The sequence below is a fragment of the Somniosus microcephalus genome, chromosome 3 (assembly GCF_052327205.1).
Source record: "Somniosus microcephalus isolate GS21.2 chromosome 3, FLI_Smic_1.0, whole genome shotgun sequence".
NCBI lineage: Eukaryota > Metazoa > Chordata > Chondrichthyes > Squaliformes > Somniosidae > Somniosus > Somniosus microcephalus.
The window spans coordinates 348469735-348485735 of NC_140989.1; the positions used below are offsets into that span (position 1 = coordinate 348469735).

The following is a 16001-nucleotide window of genomic DNA, read 5'->3' on the forward strand; positions in this document are numbered from 1 at the left end:
ATAATATGGCCCTCATGATTCAGCTACTACTAATTGATCGAAATGTAATTTGCTGATTTAACGTTCAGTTAAGCCTAAATTTTCATTATTTTAATTGAGGCGCTGCAGACCGCATGTTAATGTTCTGTGTATTGGTTTAGTCTGATTTGATGCTCTGTATAGAGTTACACTTTCTAATATAACAAATTAGAAAAATAAAAAAAGGTCAGGAAAATCCGATGCAGTTTATTAGGTTAGTAAACCAGTTAAAAGATCAACCATTCATCAAGCAAAAAACCCCAGTAAGAACCTTAATTATCATTGCTAAGTAAACCAGAGAGCCATCAATTAGACAATCATTTAAATACATTTGGCATAATTTAACATATTAGGGATACAAGCACAAATAATTTTAATTACATCCTGGACAAAACAAGTACAGTATCCACAATACATTATGCTGGACAGTTGCCTCAAATCAAATTAATTTTGATTTACAGAACGGTATACAGGTGCTACTATTAACATTTCAGTGCAAATGTAGTTTAGATCCGCTCATCAATGGGCACAGTAACATTTTCCCACGTGTCTGGAGACCACACCACTTTAATTTGTTCAACAAATGTGACAAAAACACTTGCTTGAAAATCAGTCTTTGCAACTAGCCCTCTAAATCTAAATACTTTGGCATTCCAACTGCTTGAAGGGCTGTGTTGGTTTGATCTTGCATGCCTATCTCCATGGATTCAACGTGCAATAGACCTCCATGAAGGTCCACTTACCAGCATCTGGTTTAATGCATTAAATAATATTACATATAATATATTATATATATATCTCAAATACATGGTTTTGGCTAAATGATCTTTAATGTCATATATAGAAAATGGCCAGAAGATTCTGGAGTGCAGATTTTTCTTTCTCTTTCAACAAGTCATTGTAATTAGATGTGAAATAACTAATCTCTCCTAGTATTCATGCTAACAATCACTGGGAAAAAATGTACAATGTTCACATTTAACAATACAAGATATATTCCCACTTTTTGTACCTTGAAAACCCCCCCCCCTCCTTGACATTGTTATTTCAACTTAAAATTCCCATAGTTCGACAAACTAAACTGATGTGGTCTTACTTTTATTCCCCTACATTTGTGCAATTTGGCACAGAAGCTCGAGTGCCGTCTTCAGACCAAGTGCTTTCTGTTGGTATCAAAGGTTAATTACAATATACGTTACCTGTTGGCAAAGTATTATTAGTTTGCTCACTGGATGCAGAGTAGTACCCTTGCACTTGCCCTTTTCCCACGTTAGCTAAATGCTCACTTGTATCAAGGTCGTCCGTTGCAAAGCTGTCGCTGTGTACACTGGAAGAATGCCCCTTTTGGCAGAGCTGCAAATGACAGGGTCTTTCCTGAGGTCTACCACCACCGCCGTCACCACCGCCGGCGGGCTGGATGATATTTTTTTCAGGCACCATGCTATCCTCATACTGGTCCTCCAACATGCTTGCTGCTATCCAGTTTTCTTCTACAAGCTTATTTTCTCCTTCACCGAGTGATTCAGCAAAAAGATGGTGAGCAACAGGTGCAATACTGACTTCTTCTGCCTGCCCCATTTCTGTTGAGCCAACCTGCGGCAGTGCATCATTAGCTACCACGCTAGTTCCATCTGCAGATAGTGAAGGACTGGGAATTTTAGATTGCTTTTTGCCCTTCTCCTGGTCATATTCCAAAAAATCATCATCAATTTCCAGTGAATATCGCGAATAGTAAGTTCTACCATGATGCTGGTGACCACCCTCATGGGAAACACCATCAAATACATCAGAGGGAGTAAGAGAATCCATAGAGCAGGGAGGAGTTTCAGCACCTCCCTCATCAGAACCTAACTCCTCACATTCATCCACAGACAGCAGAACAGAACGCTTGAAATTTGCAGCCGATGAAAAGTTTGTGACCTCCGTTTCGTTTTCAGTAACGTCTTCAAAAGCCAGGTTGTCAATACCCTGAAAGTGGTAAATGCCCTGCTCGGGAGGGGGAGGTGGAGGAGGAACAGGAACAGGGGGAGGGAAGATTTCCTCGGCATTCTCAATTTCTGACTTATCTTCTTCAGTCACTTCACACGAAGACGACAAGAGGTCTGAGGCAACATCTAATTTATCACCAACAGGCACAATGTCTTCTTCACCTCCTCTTTCGATTATTTTACTTCCTTGATGAGTGCTTTTGAAACAGTGATTACTTACTGATTCTCTTGTACTAGCACTTCTTGTCTGATCATGAGACTCTATATCTTTCACTTTTACTTCTACTCTTAATCCACCGTCACACTCCTTAAGTTCTTCTGGTGTGCTTGTGTCACTGCTACTTCTCCCGAGAAAGTCATGACACACAACTGTACTGCATTTGGAAATGCCCCTCTCATTTGATCCATCATCATCCTGGGAGCCTCCTGCATCATAGTCCTCTGAATTAGGTTTGATATCATCAGATGATGTTGTTGCACTTCCAGTGTCTGTGTCTGGACTTTGTTTTGGGAAAGATGCATCCGAAACGGGATAGACTTCTGTACCCAAGTTCCAAGATTCCACTAGCGGAGTTTCCGAATCCTCATGACTTGCAGGGATCCCTGGTGCGTCTATTTCTTTAGGTAAGTCTGACGGAACTTGTTCTTCACCTTGGTTTAAGCTACATTTTGCAGCACCACTGGTTTGGTCAAATGAACGAGCAGGCAGTGTTGCATCGTTTGGTTCAAATATATCTTGGTTTACGAGAGATGGGGTTTCATTGATACCATCTGTAAAAAGCTGACCAGATTTAATTTCTGTAGCACAAGTACTTCCCTTTTGAAGATGGCCTTCTTTTGTTTTCTCAGATTCATTAAGAAGTCGGAGCTTTGTTTCAGAAGCAAGATCAACACCATCATTTGGGGATTCCTTATTTGCAATTGCTGAACTCAGATCCTGAGCTATACACAGATTTGACTTTACATACGATTGCCCAATGTCCTCAGACGGCTTCAGTGTTGTATGGCCTTCAGAATCAGCCACATTGTTCGCAACTGAAGTCGTGTGAATTTGTTCTAATGTATAATCATTTGCCTTTTCAGCAATGTTAGATAAATCACTCGAGTTCAAAATCTGTTGTGAAAGTACACACGTTAAAATCTGCTCGCCTTCCACCAACTTACTATCTCTTGGTGGAGCAGTTGATGGTACTTCTGGATTCTGGGTATGTTCTGACAGATTATTTGCTCCCATTTGATCATTTTCAACACAACCAGATTCATTTTTTATCTGTGCTGCACTTTTCACATCACGCCGTAGTGAATTTGGAGTTGCCTTGTCGTGACAACTAGAGACAGATCTTTTCAAGCCAGAACCAGTTTTGTTTGTGACTGTAACCAATTTAGTTGATGGTTTTCTCACATTGGGCAGAGATGCACTTTTCTCTTTCAGTGCCACCTTATTTGAATGAATAGGTGTCCTTGGACTTGTGGTGCCAGTTTGCGCCATTCTCTTTAAGTTTGTCTTCCCTGCAGTGGAAGCAGCTGTTTTCACTGGTTTAGAGTTAGTAGCTTTTTTAAGCATTTCATTAGCAGCAATTGTTTTTTCACAGTCTGGAACTTTGGTAGCCTGCTTTGATGCATCACTCCGTTCTGAAGCAAGACCTGTTTTTTCTAAACCCACGGTCCCTCCTTTTGGATCTAAAATGACAAAAGGTTAAAATTACAAATAAGTATTTCATACTGTACAATTCTGAAAGACTTAAATATATTTGAATTACTACACCTACAAAGGACATCATAAAGATTAAACAAAAATATTTCTCTTTAATGTGCGCTATAAAGTGGCATTAAGTGCAATTGGAAACTGCAACAAACTTTCAGATTTGAAATGTCACTAGCAATTTTAATTTTAATTCATTAACTTTGACCCTGTGAAGGCTTTTATGTAATTTTTATTACATAGTATTTACCATCACAGAAACAGGCCATTCGGCCCAAGCCGGTGATAATGCTCCACACGAGCCTCCTCCCAAACTTCTTCATCTCACCCCATCGAAATATCCTTCTATTCCTTTCTCCCGCATATGTTTATCTAGCTTCCCCTTAAATGCATCCAAGCTATTCGCCTCAACTACTCCTTGTGGTAACAAGTTCCACATTCTAACCACTCTCTGGGTAAAGATTCTTCTTCTGAATAGCCTATTATTAGTGGCAATCTTATATTTATGGCCCCTAGTTCTAGTCTCCCCTGCAAGTGGAATCATCTCCTCTACGTCTACCCTATTAAATCCGGTCATCGTAATCTTAAAGACCCCTCAGTCAAAAGAGCCCCAGCCTGTTCAATCTTTCCTGATAGTAAATCTTTTTTGTACTAGGATGATACCTTTCCCAGTGCCTCTATATCCTTTTTTATAAGATGGAGACCAGAACTATTTACAGTACTCAAGTGTGGTCTAACAAAGGTTCGATACAAGTTTAACAAATCCTCTCTGCTTTTCAATTCTATCCCTCTAGAAATGACCACCAGTGTTTTGTTTGCTTGTTTTTTTAAATGGCCTTATTAACCTGGATGTGTGTATCTGTACCCCTAGATATCCTTCTGCTCCACTACCCCATTAGGACACTTACTTTCCATGGAGTAAGTGGCCTCTTTATTCTTCCTACCAAAATGTACCATCTCATACTTATCTATATTGAAGTTCATTTGCCAATTACATGACCATTCTGCAAGTTTTAGTGTCTTCCTGTATTTTATCGCAGTCCTCCTCTGTATTAACTACACCACCAATTTGGTGTCGTCTGCAAATTTTGAAATTGTACTTCCGATTCCACAATCCAAATCGTTGATGTAAATGGTGAACAGTGATCCCAGCACCGACCCTTGTGGAACAACACGTCCCACCTTTTGCTAGTCGGAGTTACCACCTTTATCCCCTACTCGGTTTTCTGTTTTGTAGCCAGCTTGCTATCCATTCTGCGACTTGTCCCCGACTCCGCATGTTCTAACCGTAGTCATGAGTTGACTATGTGGTACCTTATCAAAGGGCTTTTGAAAATCCAAATAAAATTATGTCTACTACAGTACCCTTATTTACCCTTTCTGATACTTATCATAGAATGGTTACAGCATGGAAGGAGGCCATTTTGGCCCGTCGAGCCCGTGCCGGCTCTCTGCAAGAGCACTTCAGCTAGTCCCATTCCCCCGCCCTTTTCCCGTAGCCCTGCAAATTTTTTCCTTCAGGTGCTTCTCCAACTCCCTTTTCAAAACCATGATTGAATCTGCCTCCACCACCCTTTCGGGCAGTGCATTCCAGATCCTAACCACTCGCTGTGTAAAAAACGTTTTTCATGTCGCCTTTGGTTCTTCTGCCCATCACCTTAAATCTGTGTCCTCTGGTTCTTGACCCTTCTGCCAATGCGAACAGTTTCTCTATCTACTCTGTCCAGACCCCTCGTTTCTTTTTATATGTTTTATATGCTGCTACTTTTATTTTTTTTAAGTTTTACAGAATCAGTGAAATATTTCATAAATGTGAGAAAGTTAAAATTACTACCGACTCTTCCAATTCGAAGTGTTTATTCCAAATTCCTTCTTTCTGGTTTGATAAAAGGCACTTAATCTTTGGATAGAAATTTAATTGAAACAAAATCAGCTGTATAAATCATAAAATCATTCAAGTCAAAGAGGTCAGAAGCCTTCTGATTTCTAACATATTGTAAACTATTTAGCTTGCAATTCCTCAGTTTGTTGTTTCTAATTGCATTATTGACTTTAAAAAATAAATCCCTTTCACGGCACGGGGTCCAGCTGGGCCACTGATCCATTGCTACGGGCAGCTCTGTGTTACCTCATCCAAGGGAGGAATCTTGATTTGAGCCTTGACGGACTCTTCTCAAAGGGAGCATCATAACCAAACCTCCTCCTGTTTTCACTCAACGTTCATACAACCCACGCACGCACTCTCCAGCTTTATAGGTCACAGGCAATCAAAATCAGCGACCACGTCTGGATTTTCCCTTCCCTCACACTGAATGCAAAGGCCAATTGTCGCTACCCTGACTGAGATTAGCTGACTCAGCAGAGCCCGAGAATGGAGCCAGAATCTTCTGGTCTGTACAGCTTCACACCCAACGATGAACCTAAATTGTTCACACGGAAAAATGGATTCATCACGGTGTTTAAATCAGTAACATAGCAATTTATTACTCTGCACAGTACTTTTATACAAATGTTGGCTTGCATATCCCCACCCAATGAGATTAAACATCTAAGGAAAAGGCTGTGCTTAAACAGCATGATTGATCTATTGAAAGGTCTCCATCAGAGAAAGGTGATGTGGTTTGAAAGCACTGCGCAAGCAGAATTCATCACAGCTAAAAAATCAATGTGGAGCTTTTTTTGAATCGAGAAAACACTAATGAATTAGTTTGCTACCATATGCAAATAAAGTCAATGTTTAGTACCAGAGACTAGTAAATGTTGGTATGCAATATCACAGAATCACAGAAACCCCACAGTGCAGATAGAGGCCATTTCGGCCCATCGAGCCTGCACCGACATATAGCCCACCCGATCCCCGTAACCCCTACACCAACACATATCCCACCCTATCCCCGTAACCCCACGTATTTAATCCCCCTAACACTAGGTCAATTTATCTCAGCCAATCAACCTAACCCGCACATCTTTGGACTGCGGGAGGAAACCGGAGCACCCGGAGGAAACCCACGCAAATACGGGGAGAATGTGCAAACTCCACACAGACAGTCACCCGAGGCCGGATTCGAACCCGGGTCCCTGGCGCTGTGAGGCAACAGTGCTAACCACTATGCCACCGTGCTGCAATATAATAGCATGGATTTCAAAAGGGAAGGGCATGCTTGACCAACCTTACTGAAATCTTTTGAAGAAGTAACAAAGGGTAGATAAGGGTAATGCAGTAGACATAATTTATTTGGATTTTCAAAAGGCCTTCGATAAGGTACCACATAGTAGACTCATGACCAAGGTCAGAACATATGGAGTCAGGGACAAGTCGGGATTTGGTTGTCACGATTTGTATACGAATCACAGAAAGTTAACATGCAGGTACAGCAGGCAATTAGGAAGGCAAATGGCAGGTTAGCCTTTATTGCAAAGGGGTTGGAATATAAGAGCAAGGAAGTCTTGCTACAATTGTATAGGGCTTTCGTGAGGCCACACCTGGAGTACTGTGCAGAGTTTTGGTCTCCTTACCCAAAGGATATACTTGCCTTAGAGGAATGCAATGAAGGTTCAATGAACTAGGGGTCATAGTCTTGGGATAAGCACGGTGGCATAGTGGTTAGCACTGTTACCTCACAGCGCCAGAGACTCGGGTTCGAATCCGGCCTCGGGCGACTGTCTGTGTGGAGTTTACACATTCTCCCCGTGTTTGCGTGGGTTTCCTCCGGGTGCTCCGGTTTCCTCCCACAGTCCAAAGATGTGCGGGTTAGGTTGATTGGCTATCATAAATTGACCCTTAGTGTTAGGGGGATTAAATACGTGGGGTTACGGGGATCGGGTGGGATATGTGTCGGTGCAGGCTCGATGGGCCGAAATGGCCTCTATCTGCACTGTGGGGTTTCTGTGAGTTCTGTGATAAGGGGTCAGTCATTTAGGACTGAGATGAGGAGAAATTTCTTCAGTGTGTTGTGAATCTTTGGAGTTCTCTACCCCAGCGGGCTGTGGAGGCTAAGTCACTGAGTGTAACCGAGATCGATAGATTTTTGGACTTCAAGGGATATGGGGATAGTGCGGGAAAGTGGAGTTGAGGTACAAGATCAGCCATGATCTTATTGAATGGCGGAGCAGGCTCGAGGGGCAGTATGGCCTACTCCTGCTCCTAATTCTTATGTTCTTAACCAGGTCAACATGCTGCTATTAAGTTTAGTGAAGCAGCAAACTGGGCTTGTATAATCAATGAGCACCTGTAAACAAACCCTCATGAGCACAGATAGAGATTTTGGCAAACATTCAGCTAAACTATCTCCACATCAACATTTTAAGTGGCTTTGCTGAATAGATTGTGCTTAGGCATTATTAGAAGGCACTAGTCAATAGATTATATTGCCAATAATCACATTGTCATCACAAAAGGCCCCAATAAATAACAACATTTTGTGAAGTAGATTTTGAAATTGCTACTTGCAGCTTGCTTATTTTATAATGTCCATCATATGCAAAAGTGAAAAAAACAATGGGCTTTTAGTCGTACCTTTAGCTTTGACTGCTGCCCCAGATGCACTCTTTGTTCTTGGATGAACTGATGAGTTACTGCTGCTATTCCAGGTTTTCTTCACATCAGCCTGCGGCAGCCCTTCATCTCGACTTTGTGCCTTCTGTTTGTTTGGCACACTACCAGAGAGACACACACACACACACCAAAAGTCAGTAATTCCATATTCAGTTTTACGTCTGTGAAACAGCATTAGCTATAAAAGCAGCAATCGATCACAATCAAATGCATATAACCTCCCACCTTGGCAAAGCTTCAACTAATGTTGCATTTGCCATTGCAAATCAATTTGATTCATCATTAAGACTACCTTTGGGCCCTAAACAGATTTAAAGAACAGTTAAAGGTTATATAAACTGGCACGGACCTGTTGGGCTGAATGGCCCGTTTCCGTGCTGTAAATACTTTGTCAACAACCATGTTTTTCCCGAGGCCAAACCAACAATACGGACTGGGAATACGCAACCCAATCAAATCAATGACAGTAATGTGTGAATTATAAAAGTTTGTCGCAATCTTGCAAAAATAAATTCTGAAGAGTTCAAAGGTTTGCTCGTGAGTTAAACCTGACAATTCATATTAGAATTTACATTTCAATTTCATCGTTTATAGATTTCTTTTAAATTAGAGCCACTGCAGCATGGTTAAGAATCGTGCTCTCAAAATCAACTAATAGTTGTTTCTGTGCCTATTTTCTCTCCTTTTTGTACCTGCAAAAGGCAACTGCTGGCATACAATTCCATGGCAGCAGAAGCCTTTTACTACCTTACACTCACTAATGGCCATAATGAGCAAGCACAGAGCATCACAGCGGAGGCTGATCCAGTTTTCACCGGACATCCATCCATCCATTTTCCACAGGGGCAATTGGATAGAGAGCAGAACAAAAAACAGTGGCTGATTGTTTCCCTCACCCAGGGAAACAAAGGACAAGTGCGGCATCACCATAACACGTGTTGAAATCAGCTAACTCAACACTGGCCGCACACTGAATCTACCACCCTTGGTCCATTTTAAGTCAAGGCTACATCATGTGGTGCAGTTCCTTTGAGCCAGTGGGGAAGCTGCACCTATTTTTGTTATATATGAACAAGAATTCAAAACTCCTTTCAGGAGGAAGTTAGTCTACGGCATCTACTTGTATTAGTACCTGGCAGACCTACTAACCCTACTGTCATTTATGAGAGTCTCCTCTCTCTCTCTCTCTCTCTCTCTCTCTCTCTCTGGGATAGTGCTCCCAAATGAATGCAATATTGTTTCTGGAATCCCAAACAGGTACCATGAATTTGCCAAAGGAAACACTTCTAAATGGCAGTTACTCAGGTAATGCAGAGCATCTTGGAGAATCACGACAGATTCATCCAACACCACCGACAGAGACAGCCATGAAATCTTATACATCGCTCTTGCCTGCTGTGCCAAACTCTGCACGCTCCCTTGTACAAGTACTACCCTTTACTGCACAAGTGGAGGTGCCTATTCTGGCATCCAGAGTGATGCCAAGTACATCTGGGGCTCGTCATCAATGGTACTACAGGGAGTGGCAGGAAGGCAGAATTTTAAATAGCAGAGGCAGGAAAATAGAAGTAGAAAAGGAACCAGAGACTAGAAAACTGCTGCGAGAACAGAGGCCCCCTTCACAGAGGTAGGTACACGGAAAGAGATGAATGCGGCAACACCAAGACTGTTTTCCACCCCTCACTCATCATTGTTTCCTCCCACCTGCCCCCCCGGGGGCTCTGCCTAGCCTCCACTTGGCTCTTTCCCCGGCACCACATTTAAGATTAGGAACTTACCTTGTTGGTGGGGGGGGGGGGGCGGGGAGAAAAAGAGAGGAAAGAGGGAAAATCAGGTGTCCATGTCTACATTCACTATTCTAAAAGAACAGTGCATTGCAGCTTCAATATGCTACTCCACAATACTATTTATAATATGCTGCTCGTCACTCCCTGAACCCTGCAGACTTTTTCTCTTAAAATGGTGGCAGCTAATATTTGAACAAAATAATTTAGCCAACTGTGTTTTATGTCCTGAATGTAATCTCCCGTGTGTGGCACACTTCAAATTATTATAGTTCATGAAGCTTCATGTTTGAATCCCTCCAATCAGGTTCTCTCCCCGCACAGCACTGAATCAGCTCTAATCAAAGTCACAAATGACATCCTCTGTGACTGTGGCCATGGTGCACTATCCCCCCACATCCTCCTCTATCTCTCTGCAGCCTTTGACGAGGTCAGCCACAGCATCTTCCTCCAACGTATCTCCTCTGTTGTCCAGCGCAATGGGACTGCGCTCACTCGGTTCTACTCTTGCCTACCCAATTGTAGTCAGAGCATCTCCAGCAACAGCTTCTCCTCCTGCCCCCATACCAATTACTCTACAGGATCTGTTCCTGACTACAACCTATCCCTTGGCAACACCATCCACAGAATTGGAGGCCAACTTCCCCATGTACGCTGATGACACCCTCTGCAACATTTCTCTCTCACTCTCCCTCCCATGTGTTGTCAGACTGCTCATTCAACATCCAGTCCTGAAGGAGCCTCCATTTCCTCCAATTAAACAACAGGAAGACCAAACCCATAGTTTACGGCTCCGCAACAAACTCCGTGCCCTTGATACCGATTCCGACCCCTTTCCCAGCTATCGTCTCAGGCTGAAGCAGACTGTTTGCAATGTTGGCTGGCTCTTATTCAACCCCATATCCTCTCCAACACAAACAAACATCACCTAATTCCACCTCCATAACACTGCCCATCTGTCGCTGACACACTCATGCACGTCTCTGTCAACTCCAGATTCATGTTCTCCTGCTCAGTCTCCCATCCCCCAAACTTTAGCTCATTCAAAACTCTGCTGCCTGTATCCTATACTGCACCAAGTCCTGCTCACGCATCACCCCTGTCCTCACTGACATACCCCCAAGTCCCTCTGCATCTCCAATTTAAAATTCTCAAATTTGTGATTGAATCCTTTCACGGCCTCAACCCTACCTATTTCGCTAATCTCTCCCGGCCCTACACCTTCCCCATTTCTGTTCCTCTGATATATCCCTAATCCCTTCACCCCACAATTGGGGTCCATGCCTTCCATCATCTAGGCACAAGACTCTGGAATTCCCTCCCTAAATCATTCTGCCTCTACCACCTCCCACTCCTCGTTCAAGACCCTGCTTAAAACCCACCTCTTTGACCAAGCTTTTGGTCACCCGTCCTAACATCTCTTTCTTTGATTCGGTGTCCATTTTTGTCTATATCTCTGTAGTACCGTGGGAATTTTTTCTACATTAAAGGCATTTATATTAATGCAAGTTGTCACCTTGCAAAATAATCAAATTCCTGAGACACATGTTCAGTTCAGTGCTGTAAGGGTGGGAGAAGTGTTGGGAATTCATTGTTGCTGCCGAGTAAAAATTCCCTGCCATAGAATTTCAAATTTAAAACCATTTACTACTGCGTATTTTGATAAAGGACTGCTATAAACGAAGAACATCAGCGGTGTTGAGTATGGAGTCCCCACCTATTCAGTTTAGCCAAATTAGTTTCGCTCAGATGTCATTTATGAGATTTAATCAGATTTTTTTTTTATTTTTTAAAGCAAGCATTTCTACCATTATCAAAATGAAATTGGTCATTCATGAGAGATTGATCCAGATTTTGCGGTCAGCGGTGAATGAATTGGAAAGCCATTTTGGCACAGCGCCCTCTACGGGGGATCTTCGACCTGTGTGAACAGGGCAAGCAACTGTGCATCTTCTTAACCAATCAGATTGAAGAATTCTTACTGAGGCACGCAGTGTCTGAACCAGGAAGGGCAAGTTAGAATAGTTAATTCGGTGCCAAATCATGTACAGAAAGCAAAACAAGGAGGAAAATAAAGATGGGATTAAGAGATAGAGAGATGAGAAACAAAGAAAAAGTTTTTAAAAAATTAGATTTAACATAGAAACATAGAAGACAGGAGCAGGAGTAGGCCATTCGGCCCCTCGAGCCTGCTCCGCCATTCAATGAGATCATGGCTGATCATCCAAATTCAGTACCCTGTCCCGGCTTTCTCCCCATACCCCTTGATCCCCTTAGCCTTAAGAAATATATCCAACTCCTTCTTGAATATATTTAATGAATTGGCCTCAACTGCCTTCTGTGGTAGAGAATTCCACAGGTTCACCACTCTCTGGGTGAAGAAATTCCTCATCTCAGTCCTAAATAGCTTACTCCTTATCCTGAGACTGTGACCCCTGGTTCTGGACTCCCCCGCCATCAGGAACATCCATTTAATTTTGTTTTAATCTCCAACAATAATTAAAATCTAAAGGAATGAGACTCCACACTTGTAAAAGTTAATTTTCAGTGCCAGAGGTTGTTTGGCAGTAATTAAGACTTACCACGCTGTTAAAAATGTACTTACACTGGAATGGACAAGCCCTAACTTTTTCTGGCAAGTTTAGCGGGTAACTATCACATAAGTACTGCAACTTCAGACCTTTCGTGTGTCTCAATGCAGAGTCTCTCGGCGAGATACTTTTACAGCGAAGCTTCTGGAGGAGCAGGGCAACTTGGACAGCAAATTCCTGATTTCCGCATTTAACGGAGCACGTGCGGTCACCAGAAGTTGCCGTCCGATTTACACTTTAGCAACGGCGAGCGCCGATAACCTCACTGCTCCTTCTGCCGCAAAAAACCCGAGCCGCTGTTCACAAGTTATCTAAATCCTAATCAAATGAATTACAGCAATCCAGCAGAGGGCGCCATAACTACAACAAATCAGATTCAGTTTACATATCTGAATGTGGCTTAATAAAAGGTATTTTATAATTTACAGCGATCAGGTCGTGCACTGAATAATTTTCATTTTTAATCTATACATCTAAAGTTCTGGTGTGCTGTAATCATTTGAGATACGTGTATTTCGACTTTACCATGGCGTTCAGGTATGGTAGACCAATGCAGATTTGATGGCCTGCTTCTGTGATGTAACAGTCTATGACTCCAAGTGTTTTGATTCCTAAAATTGCAATACTATTAACTAATGCAACATTCCTCACAGCAGCAACTTTTGAACGTATTTCAAAACTCCCGTCAATGCAGTGAGGGAGAGAGAGAGGGGAAGGAAAGAAATGCTATGTAGTGATTTACATCCACACATGAAAAGCCATTGCTCACCTATTAGAAACAGGTCTATTGGTTTTCACTGATGCAGAAGGCGTCTTTGTTGCTTTCATGACGCTTGCTGGCCTACTAACTGCAAAGTAGTAAATGAAAAAGAGAGTTATATTTAAGCGTGCAAGTTACCAAACTTATTTTCACCTCTTCAACAACAGACATCAAACTAGAAGAGCAGGCCACTGAAATGGAGAACACTGGTGCTGATCTTCAGGTTAACTAGCATGCATCTTTGTGAAGGCAGATGGAGAAAGTAAGCGTGTGCATGTATGTGCGCACAGGAGGGGAGGGGAGTGAGAGAGAATCTCACTGGCTAACCTAGTTGGGCGATGACCTGCATCGCGAGGGGTTGCAGAGGTTTAAAATTGCAAAGCTGCAATTACTTTAAATAGCTCTTTTATTTCAGCCCTTGAAAATGGATTTAATTTTTTTTTTTTTTTTTTTTTTAAAAAAGGTGGTGGCCTTGGACTCCTTACTGAGGAACTGAAGTTAAAACCTCATCACTCACTTAAATCGGCTTAATTTGAGATTTAGCGCTCTGGATAATGGACCGAGCATACTATTAAAAGTGAAAGACGGTGTGGGAGGAGGAAACAATCAAAATAAAGCAAAGCAGTGGACCAAGCATGCCTTGCATAAGTACTTTTCACTGGATGCAGACAGCATTGTGGCAGCTATGGTGCAGTTCACAGCTCGGGACATTCTCACCATCTTGCTAAAGCCTGGCAGTACACATCGTGGAAAAAAGAGAGAAATAGGAGGCTGGAAGTAATGACGATTAACTGTACAAACAACAAACCTGCAGTGTAAACCTTCTGGCTAACGGAGCTCTTTGCAGTCTCCTGTGCAGCACTTTCAACAGGACTATTGACAGATGCCATTTTCTTGCCACGATTGTTTCTTTCACTCACGGCATCCCCCTCTTGTAATCCACTGCTACGTCCACTTGTGCCCACACTAGCGCCCTTGCTTGAAAACTCCAGCTGGTCAGAGTTACACTTGTTCCCATTTTTCTCTGCCGGCGATAATTCTGCCTGAGATTGAACGGTTTTCTTCACCGGTTTTCCTGACTTGGCTTGCAGACCGGAAGAACTGAGAGATACTTTGGGTCGGGCGCCTGCGTTTGATTTTCCATCCTGCCCACTGGCCCCTTTGCTGCCCGCTGTAGAACCAGACAAACTGTCAGAGCGCCCTTTCGCTTTACTGACCACGCTCTCGCCTTTTGTCTTGGCCTCCAGTCTAGATTTTGCAGGAGTGTTGGTCTTTGTGGAGGTGCTTTTTTCATTGGCTTTCCCACCTTTTGGAGCTTTGTCATTTGCTTTTTTAATGTCCTTTCCTTTTGCTTCCTCTTTCCTCGAAGCACTAGCTGACAGTCGTCCATTTGCCGTATGCACCGATGCTCCCAATCCTTCAGACTTCATTTTTGAAACAGCAGGCAGGGGACCTTTAGATAGGGTTGTATTGGTTGACGGCCGCTTCCCCTTTCTGCTGACTTGCTCCGCCACATCAGATGTAGGAGAATTATTCAGAGGACGTTTTTTTTGCTGCGAGGAGATGCAGAGTTAAAGCATAGCCAGCCCCGCGAACAAGAATGTATTTGCAAAGTGATACTACAAAATTAATTTTTCAAAAGTAGTGAAAAAATTATATTCACTTAATTATGTAAGTTAAGAATTTACAATTTTGGAATCACAGCTACAGTTCTAAATTAATCTTGCATATACTTGTAATTTGGAAATATAAGATGGTATATTAATGTCAGGTCCAGTTCAGAGATTGCATATCCAAATATATACAAGAAAATAACAGAGGCTTTGTTGATAATGAATTACATCATTACGTAGACATCATCTTACCTGCGAACTAGTCAAGGTTGGTCTTTTGCCAAGTTTTCGATCATCACCTTTGTCCAGAGCAGCTGAAACGATGATACACTTTAGTTAGCCATATACTCAAAAGCCAAAATATGAAAATGTTCTACTCCCAGCACCAACATCCTTGACGTCGCTGAACAAAACTCACTTCTATGCAAAACTTGGCTTGGCTAACATCATAGCAGAAGATTCAATGGGCTGAATGATCTACTGCTGTTTCTATCTATATACAAATTATTAAATTATATATAAAATGACTTTGTAGAATCAGAACAAAAGCAAGTCTAATAGTATGAATCTACAGCTTTCTAGAATTTAAATAAAAGGTCCAGTATCTTATCCTCCTGTGCATAACAATTGGCACTGGTAACAGAATACTCAGACTTTAAGGCTTCTAAAGTGGATTTAAATACTTTGTCAGATGGCTGAAAAGCAGCAGTAAAAGGTTAAATCATTACACAAAGGGCTCTCTTTCAATTGCTTGCTTTTGCTCAAGAGAAAAGAAATTCACTCTGGATTTACAGGAAGTCTGTCAATATTTACAAGTGTGATGATGTCTGCACCACCAGGAGGGAGGGGGAAATGAACGTGCTTTAGACTGTTCACTCAGCTGGAAATCTCCTCCTAAAGACGTGGAGGGAGCAACAAACTTCTGGCAATCTACGCACACTAACACATGCCCTCAGGCGTGTCTCAGTCTGGGCTGGATTGCCAAGTCAC

The 16001-nt window shown here is 42.3% G+C and overlaps 1 protein-coding gene across 3 annotated transcripts in view; it reads right to left on the reverse strand.

Annotated features, from left to right (window-relative positions):
• Nucleotides 1-16001, reverse strand: part of btbd8 (BTB domain containing 8) — a 96905-nt gene that overhangs the window by 6093 nt on the left and 74811 nt on the right. For 2 of the 3 annotated variants that reach the window (XM_085983345.1, XM_085983344.1), the window contains exons 14-18: nt 15264-15325; nt 14207-14951; nt 13408-13486; nt 8225-8364; nt 1305-3686 (exon numbers count right to left, since the gene is read on the reverse strand). In XM_085983345.1, coding sequence (XP_085839471.1) covers nt 1305-3686; nt 8225-8364; nt 13408-13486; nt 14207-14951; nt 15264-15325 — 3408 coding nt within the window. Of the gene's footprint in view, nt 1-1217; nt 3687-8224; nt 8365-13407; nt 13487-14206; nt 14952-15263; nt 15326-16001 lie in introns of all 3 variants that reach the window. The other variant, XM_085983346.1, reaches the window with a different exon arrangement.